The 9471-nt window shown below is 50.7% G+C and overlaps 1 protein-coding gene across 1 annotated transcript in view; it reads left to right on the forward strand.

Moving 5' to 3' along the window:
* HAUS1 (HAUS augmin like complex subunit 1) overlaps positions 1-6475 on the forward strand; it is a 13309-nt gene extending 6834 nt beyond the window's left edge. Inside the window, exons 5-7 of the mRNA XM_084278887.1 lie at positions 2405-2476; positions 5446-5493; positions 6202-6475. Of these exons, the coding sequence (XP_084135013.1) occupies positions 2405-2476; positions 5446-5493; positions 6202-6276 (195 nt within the window). The 3' untranslated portion in view covers positions 6277-6475. The remainder of the gene's footprint in view (positions 1-2404; positions 2477-5445; positions 5494-6201) is intronic.
* The last annotated feature ends 2996 nt before the right edge of the window (positions 6476-9471 follow it).

The raw sequence follows: 9471 nt of genomic DNA on the forward strand, positions 1-9471 counted from the left end.
ACAACACACACACACACACAAACACAAACCACCCCACACACACCCACACACACACACACACACCCACACACACACACACACACACCCCACACACACACACCACACACACACACCACACACCCACACACACACACCCCACACCACCACCCCACACCACACACACCCCACACCACACACACCCACCTCTCCTCTCTCTCCCTCCTCTCTCTCTCCTCCCTCTCCTCTCTCCCCTCTCCTCTCCCTCCCCTCTCCTCTCTCTCTCTCTCTCCCTCCCCTCTCCTCTCTCTCCTCTCTCTCTCCCTCCCCTCTCCTCTCTCTCCCCTCTCCTCTCTCCCTCCCCTCTCCTCTCTCTCTCTCTCCCTCCCCTCTCCTCTCTCTCCCCTCTCCTCTCTCTCTCCCCTCTCCTCTCTCTCTCTCTCTCCCCTCTCCTCTCTCTCTCTCTCTCTCTCCTCTCCTCTCTCTCTCCCCTCTCCTCTCTCTCTCCCCTCTCCTCTCTCTCCCCTCTCCTCTCTCTCCCCTCTCCTCTCTCTCTCCCCTCTCCTCTCTCCTCTCTCCCCCCCTCCTCTCTCTCTCTCTCTCCCCCCTCCTCTCTCTCTCTCTCCTCTCTCCTCTCCTCTCTCTCTCCCCTCTCCTCTCTCTCTTTCTCCTCTCTCCTCTCCTCTCTCTCCCTCTCCTCTCTCTCTTTCTTCTCTCCCCTGTCTCTCTCTCCCCAATCCTCTCTCTCCCCTCCCCCCTCTCTCTCTCTCCCCCCTCTCTCTGTCCCCCCTCTCTCTCTCTCCCCCCTCTCTCTCTCTCCCCCCTCTCTCTCTCTCCCCCCTCTCTCTCCCCTCTCCTCTCTCTCTCCCCTCTCCTCTCTCTCTCCCCTCTCCTCTCTCTCTCCCCTCTCCTCTCTCTCTCCCCTCTCCTCTCTCTCTCCCCTCTCCTCTCTCTCTCTCTCCTCTCTCTCTCTCTCTCTCTCCTCTCTCTTTTCTCTCTCCTCTCTCTTTTCCCTCTCCTCTCTCTCTCTCCCCTCTCTCCCCTCTCTCTCTCTCTCTTCCCTCTCTCTCTCTCTCTCTCTCTCTCCCCTCTCCCCTCTCTCTCTCTCTACTTCCCTCCACTCTCCTCTTGCTTCTATCTGCAATTAGGAATATATCCTACTAGGGAATTTCTGTGGAATAAATTCCCTGCCACTGAAAGAAAACTTGGCAGCCTGTGATTTGCCTCCTCTTCACGGTCTGTGTTATAAACAGGGTGGCTGTTCTGTGGGCTGTATCCTGTTAGATGGATGCCCGTGGATTGTGATCGGCAGATAGAACAGCCCAGGTGACTCCTAGCTTGTGTGACACACATCTGTATCACCTTCTGAACAGGAGGAGGAGCTCAAGCAAAGCCCAAATTCTGAACCACTGTGTGGGTTGTTTGGTTTTGTTTTTTTTTTCTTGTGTCTTTACATCATTTTTGGGCTGTATTTACAAGCTCAGCAGGATAATTTAATAAAGGAAAAAGCTAGTCAGTCAGGAAATGTGCTGCAGATTCTCCAGCTTGGTGCTGAAGCACCTGTACTGATACAACATGTATTTTGTGCTGTCTGCACTCGCTCCTCTTCAGTTTTATTGGCCGTTGCTGTCAGGAGAAGAACGAAAACAGGCTGCCTGGTTTTTATGTTGTGGTTCTCCTGAACCGACGCAGGGTGGCGATGTTGACATTGCACAGTGTTCCAGGAGAGTGCTAAACACAAATCCCTTCCCCTCGGAGCCCTACATCCAAAGAGTCACAGGCCAATTTCTAGACCTGGCATCTTCTAGAACCTGACCATAAGGCACTCCTCTCTCTCCTTTGACAAAAGCTCATTGAATTTGGACTTCAGAGTGCCTTTTCCTTCTTTTTTTTTTTTTTTCTTTTTTAACTTTGATTATTTGGAAAGAGTTGAGGACAGTGGAACTTCCTGGCTCGAAGAGAAACTGTGTCCCCTCCTCAGCAGAAGCAGCACAGCAGAGCAAGTGTGAGGGGAGTCTTTTAGCTGCTGAGTGTGCAAAAGTGGTTTTCACACAGAAGCCATGGGAATGAGGATCCCCTTCTTTTGGGGCCCAGTTCTCTCTCTGGCCTCTGCCTGGTGGATTCTCATCTGAAATCCCTTGTCCTTTCAGGAAGGTGAGATCAGGGAGTTGTTGATAAGAAGAGACACCTGGAGATTTTGCCAGAACAAAGAAAAATTGTTCTCACTCTAAAACCTGAACTGGGTCTGGCTGGTGAGAGCTGAACAACAGTTCTTCAGTGTGTCAGGGGTTTTAACAAGGATTGTGGAAGCTGTCACCAACATCTGTGAACTCTGAAATGCTGCAGATAATCGTGGATCTCTCTCACTGATTTACACTGCTTGCACAGGTGCAACTGGAGAACATAATCTGCCTTGCTCTCTTCACAGACGCTGGACAAACTGCAGAAAGATAATGTATCTCTGAAGTCAGAAGTGGAGAACTACCAAGATTTACCTCCTGTAAGTATTTTTTTCCCCACTGTCCTACTGTATTTGCCATCAGGATAATTTTAATGTACTTGGGGATGTAAAGGATATTGTGGTGGTTTTGGTGGACAAGTAGGTCTGCAGGTCTGTCAGTGGTGTGGAAGGAAGGCTTCATTAATGGAAGCCAAGAAACTAAGTATGCTCACTGTGTGAACTTTGTCTAACAAAGGGCACAGATGTGGTGGGTGAGCTCATTAAGCTTGGGTTGGAAGGGACCTCAGAGCCCACCCAGACTCACCCCCTGCCATGGGCACGGACACCTTCCACTAGGCCAGGGCGCCCAGAGCCCCATCCAACCTGGACTTGAACCCTGACAGGGGTCCAGGGGCAGCCCCAGCCTCTCTGTGAACCTGTGCCAGTGCCTCACCACCCTCACAGGGAAGGATTTCTGCCTAATATCTAATGTAAATCTCCCCTTCTTCATTTTAGCACCACCCCACCTTGTGCTGTCTCTCCCTGCCCTTGTAACCAGCCCCTCTCCAGCTTCCCTGCAGCCCCTTTAGATACAGGAAAGCTGCTCTAAGGCCTCCCTGCACCCTCCTCTTCTCCAGGATGTACAAGCCCAACTCTTCCAGCCTGTCTCCAGAGCAGAGGTGCTCCAGCCCTCTGAGCATCTTTGTGGCTGCCACTGGACTCGCTCCAACAGCTCCATGTCTTTCTTATGTTGGGGACCCCAGAGTGGGATGTGGTACTGTGGGGTCTCAGGAGAGCAGAGCAGAGGGGCAGAATCAGCTTAGTGTGGCAGTTTTGAGAGTTACACACGCTGTGCCTGTCATCAGACTGTCAGCGTGGAGGATGCAGCACATGGTGCAGAGGTTGGAGCTTTGAGCAACACTTTAATGAAGAAACAGCCAAATGTAGGAGTTTTCCCCCTAAACAGCTCCTGTGCTGTGTGTGTAGATACTGGCTGCTCCACCCTGTTCTGTGATTGCTCCTGAGGGTGCTGGGTATTCAGCTCTTTGGAAATGCAGGTTTCTCTCTGGGGACTAAACTGCTATTTTGGAAGCCCAACTGTACTCCTTCATGTTATGTTTTAAGCATTAATCACTCTTGGCCACTGTTCTGGAAGTTCCTGTCAGACTGCTGAAGGGGAAGCATCTCTTGTATGAAAGAGTTATGCTGTAAGATTAGAGCACTTGTTAAAAAGACTGTTTCAGTTAAGGGTGATTTTGAGAACAATTTCATAGTGGCTTAAGGAAATCATGGCTAAACAAGACTGTAGTCCATGAAACAGGCAGTTTTCACTTTGTGTGATGCCTGCAGTTCCCCACCTGGGGTGTTTTATAGAATCATTGAATGTGTGAGGTTGGAAGGGACCTTTAGAGGTCGTCTAGTCCCACCCCATGCAGTGGGCAGGGACACCTTCACTGCATCAGGTTGCTCAAGAGCCCCATCAAGCCTGACCTTGAATGTCTCCAGGGGTGGGGCCTCCACCACCTCTCTGGGCAACCTGTGCCAGTGATCTACCACCCTCAGAGTGAAGAACTTTTTCCTAATAGCCAACCTAAATCTCCCCTTTTCTAGTTTAACACTGTTACCCCTCATCCTATTGCTACATGCCCTTGTTAATTGTTTTGGATTACTAAACCTAGGTGCACCCAGTCTCCTTTGGAAGCATGCCACTGCTTTCACAGGGAGCATTGAGGATTTTTCTCCTTGTCCTTTGGAAAAGTAGCAAAAGCTGCAGTGTGAAGAGTTGGGTGGGCTTTGATTTCATTCGATGCTTGTGACTGTCTAGTTTATGGCTTTGTATTTGAGTTGCTTAGTAGGTCCCCCCCTTGAGTGCCCCACAGCCCCCAGCAGAGCTAACCTCAGACATTTCTAAGGGGTGAAAGAAAATTACTCTGCTTCTTATCAGTGGGGCACAGAGGTCCAGAGAAACTAAGACACTTGTCCAAAATGACATTAAAACTCTGTCAGGTATCATGGCTCCTGTTTCACGAACTGGGGACCTGTCTGCTGGGCCCCACTTCTCTCCCCACCTCCTCAGCCCCTCCCATCAAGTGCCTGCCCCTCAACACATCCCCCTCATACAACTGAGGCCCCATCTGGAGTCCTGTGTCCAGATCTGGGGCCCTCAATACAAGAAGGATGTGGAACTGTTGGAGAGGGTTCAGAGGAGCCACAAGGATGATCAGAGGGCTGGAGCACCTGCCCTACAAAGAGAGGCTGGGGGAACTGGGCTTGTTCAGCCTGGAGAAGAGAAGGCTGCGGGGGGACCTCACTGCAGCCTCCCAGTCCCTGAAGGGAGCTTATAGGCAGGAGGGGATTCAACTTTTTAAAAGAGCAGATAATGGCAGGACAAGGGGGAATGGACTAAAGCTGAAGGAGGGAAGGTTTAGATTAGATATTAGGGGGAAGTTTTTGACAGAAAGAGTGGTGAGGGGCTGGAACAGGCTGCCCAGAGAGGTAGTGGATTTCCCGTCCCTGGGGGTGTTCAAGACCAGGTTGGATGGGGCCCTGGGCAGCCTTGTGTAGCTCCAGGCTGGAGGTTGGTGTCCCTGCCTGTGGCAGGGGGGTTGGAGCTCTATGATCCTTGGGGTCCCTTCCAACCCAGACCAGTCTGTGATTCTATGATTCTATGATTCTATGATTCTATGAACTGCTGCTGTCCGTTCCTAGAGGAAAAGGATGTAGGGAGAGGGTAGGATCACTTCTCTGAATCGATCTTACTCCAAGAGGCAGCTGCCTACTTTCCTCAAGCAAAACAGGGCAATCAAACTGGACTGGGTTCTCCAATTCCCCCCCTCCTAACCATCCTGCTGTGTGTGGAGACAGGGAGAGGCCTGACGCCTCCCTTCTGGTGAAGGGTGAACATAAAACTGATTGAATTACCCCTGAATTCCCTGGTGGCTCTTGCAGCGATGAAGGGACTCTGTTTCCAGCTAAAACAATGATGTTCATTTTTTTGTTTGTTTGTTTGTGCTATTTTCTCTCATTAGAACATTTTCCTTGCAAAAGTGAGGATCGAGGAAGTAAAACGAGAACTGGTAAGGTTTTTACCTTGTTTTATTCTTTCCATGTTTCACAGAAATGCTGTTGTTCCAAAACAAGCTCTATGTGTTAGTCATGGGTTTACCTACCTCAGGTCACAGCCTCGCTGCTCTCTAGAGGGAAATTGTGCCCTGGTAGCTGTGCACGCTGGTAAAAGGAATAGGTGGAAGCAAACTAGAGGCAGTTGGATATAGTGGTGTAATCTGCATCCCCCTGGATTTTTGCTTTGCCTCTCAGAAGGTTTATTCACTCAGCTGTGTTGCAGCTTCTTGGTCTCACAGCCTTCCTTGCCCCTCCTGAACTCCGAGGGCTCCCAGGGTCTGTGGTTTATTTAAGAGCTGCCCTGTAGCCTGCAATGGGGACCTTTCCCTGTTAAACATAATGCCCCTTTCATCCATGCTTGTGTCATTGGGAGGTAGGTTGGTGGGGAAACATCCCTGTAAAGCTGTTTGGAAGTTCATTCTCAGTGTTCCTGAATGAGCTGGGCTACATTTGAGCACAAACCCTGTCTTTATTTCCTTGGACTACTCTCTCTCTGGAGACTGCTCCTGTTTGCAGTAGTGAGACTTCCCAGTTCAATGCTGGGGCTGGTCAGTGCTAATGGGATCTCACACTTGCATCATCATAGATACGTTTGTCTAGCAAGAATGTAAGGAAACTGTTCTGCATGTCACCCACTCCCTTGTTTTTCTGTCCTGCTACAGAACTACTTGGAAGAAGAGTTCACAAAGGAGATCACCTTGCTGTCTATTGAGTTTCAAGAGATCCTCAGACGCTAGCTGACCTGAAGTAGCCTGCCTGGAAGATTTCACTCCTTTTAACTTCTTAACTTACCTTTCAGCATTCCTGCTGTCCTCCTGCAGCTTTCTGCCTCACCCTTGCTTGATGGCTCACTTGTGACCTTCCAGCAAGCCTGCTTGTTTTACGGGGTCGTGTACCCTGGTTTTTGTAAACTTGTGTTTCTTTAATTAAATGATCCCTAAAAGCAATTTTTTTTTTTTTTGTCTTCTCTGTGTGACACAGACCTGTAACTGCCCCTCAGGTCACACCTTCACCAGGAGCTGTGCCTGTCAAGATTCTTCACCGTTACCACTCAGAGTTAAACTGATCAGGCAGCCTGGTTTTGGTTTTCCCCCTGGAATGTGCTTTTTTTCCTGGAGTCCTCTCTTTGGTGGTGCAGGTACAGTGAGGACACTCTTTCCATCTGCTAGATCACTGGCTTTTGTTCCTTGTTTTTGTTTTCTCTGTCACTTCAGGACTGGGGACACCTAGTTGCTTTTTCCCTCACCCACAGCATGTGTGATGTTTATGAAGTTCATGAGGATTTCCAGGCTCGTGGTGGGAATGCTTCCTTTGAGCATTTTCCTTAAACAGAACTGAACAGCTAAGATTTTTCCATAATGTCTTCAGCAGGGATTTGATATGTTAGAGTGAAGGATTTACACAATAAATAGAGCTAAGGAAATGGAAGCAGATAAATAGCTTTATGGATAGTGAAGTCATAGAAAAAACAAACCAGGGCTTTACAGCAAGACCTTTCTAGGTCTGAAAAATGTATAGATATGTTTGCAGAGCTACTGTGGGATGTGACCATTCTGAAGCTCCCTTCCAGTCCTACCTCAAATGTCATCTTCCAAAAGGGTCCCCAGATGCTCCACCCCCTTATTTCCATGCCACCACCAAAGATCTAGAAATAGTGGCAGCACCTAGAACCGTCCAGACAAAGTGCGTTGACACTCCCTCAGTCACAGTTTGTAGCTACGTCAGTTTGCAGTGAGAGTTGCAAAGGCTTATGGTGTTGAGTTAGCATGGTGAGCCTGTGTTTGAGAGCTGGTACTTCACCATAGAAATGTGTTTCGCTGGTGTGCAGGAGGAGAGATTCTTCCTTTTGCTTTACATCCTCTCTTGAAGCAGTAGGATCGTGACATCTGATGATGCGTAGGACGTCGCTCTGATTTCTGAGAAGCCACAAGATGAGTGTGACACTGGAGTTGGTGTTTGACCTTTCACTCTGGTGTTACCTCCTCAGTAACTGGTGTGAAATCAAAAGCAGGCACAGCAGTACAGGGATGGCTGCAGGTACAGCTGCTGCTTTCTAAAAAGGTGGGTTTTTATATAAAAAAAACCAATCCCACAATAAAAACTTACCAAAGAAGGTAAGGGAGGAGTTGATCGTGATTTGGGGTAGGAAGATGGATTAGATGAGGGCTCAAGGATGCTACCAGACCCTGCCTTTCAATGAGAGCATCAGGACTCAGCTAGCATCAGATGAAGGCTTTTTGTCCTGCAAAAATAACCATGTAACCATGACTCAAGGCTTGGGAGACTTTCCTGAGGCTGTGGCACCATCTAACCACTCTGCAAGAGTTGTGAAAGCGAGGAAGGGGCTCTCCCTCTCTACCCGGGGGGGGCAGCTGCACACTGCTCCTGGGCGTGTGCTGTGTCCTGCTTGTTGGCACAGACCCCGAATGCAGAGAGCGCTGGGGCCAGGCTCTGGCTCAGGAAATGTCCAAAGCTGCCACGCTCTGATGGGATGAGAACAATGCCCAGCAGCTGCACCCGAGCTCAGCCACAGCTGAGCTGTCTGCAGGCACATGCAGTGTAAATCAGAGCCCCACTGTCAGCTTGGACACTTTTGCTTTTGGTGGAAATAAGGTTAAACTAAGGAGATTTATGCAGCTTTTGGTGACATCTGTGAGTTACCTCAGCTCTTCTGTGAGGTGTTTGCATGGGCAGTGTGCCTTGCAGGGCGGGGAGAGAGAGATGTCCTTCTTGCTGTTGGTGTTCTGGGGCGGTGCAGTTTTTCCAGCACAGGGATAACTCACAGAGGTCCTGCTCAGGCAGGAGCACACTGACCCAAGCGCTCTGCTGAGGAAATCACAGAATCACAAGGTTGGAAAAGGCCTTTAAGATCATCGAGTCCAACCATTCGTGTCCTGTGCTAAACCAGATCCCTAAGTACCTCATCTACCCTTTTTTTTGGAACACACCCAGGGGTGGGAACTCAGCCCCCTCCCTGGGCAGCCTGTTCCACAGCCCCACAACTCTGCCAGGGAAGAACTTTGCCCTCCCAGCTGAGCTGACCCTGCCCTGGGGCAGCTTGAGCCCATTCCCCCTTGTCCCATCTCCTGTCCCCTGGCTGAAGAGACCATCGCCCACCTCTCTGCACCCTCCTGGCAGGGCAGTGGAGGAGGGGAGAAGGTCTCCCCTCAGCCTCCTCTTCTCCAGGCTCAACACCCCCAGCAACCACAGCCGCCACTCAGAGGATTTGCCCTCCAGCCCCTTCCCCAGCCTGGTTGCCCGTCTCTGGACTCGCTCCAGGACCTCAATGTCCTTCTGATGGTGAGGAGCCCAGAACTGGACTCAGCACTCCAGGTGCAGCCTCACCGGTGCCCAGTCCAGGGGCACAATCCCCTCCCCAGACCTACTGGCCACACCGTGTCTGACACAAGCCAGGATGCCATTGGCCCTCCTGGACACCTGGGCACACTGCTGGCTCATGTTCAGTGTGGAGTCACCCAACACCCCCAGGTCTTTCTCTGCCTGACAACTCTCCAGCCAGTCTCCCCCAGCCTGTAGCTCTGCATGGGGTTGTTGTGTCCCATGTGCAGCACTCTGCCCTTGGCCTTGTTAAACCTTATCCCACGGGTCTCAGCCCATCGGTCCAGCCTGTTCAGATCCCTCTGAAGAGCCTCCCCACCCTCAGGCAGATCAACACTTCCTCCCAGTTTAGTGTCATCTGCAAACTTACTGGGGGAACATTCAATCCCTTCATCCAGGTCATTGATAAAGACCTTGAACAGAACTGGACCCAGGACTGAGCCCTGGGGGACTCCACTCGTGACCGGCCTCAGCTGGGTTTGATCCATTCACCACCACCCTTTGGGCCCGGCCATCCCGCCAGTTTGTAACCCAGCTGAGGGTCCACCTGTCCAGGCCAGTGGCAGCCAGTTTCTCACTCAGAATGGTTGGGT

Source organism: Gallinula chloropus (genome assembly GCF_964237585.1).
Source record: "Gallinula chloropus genome assembly, chromosome: Z".
In the NCBI taxonomy this organism is placed as follows: Eukaryota; Metazoa; Chordata; class Aves; order Gruiformes; family Rallidae; genus Gallinula; species Gallinula chloropus.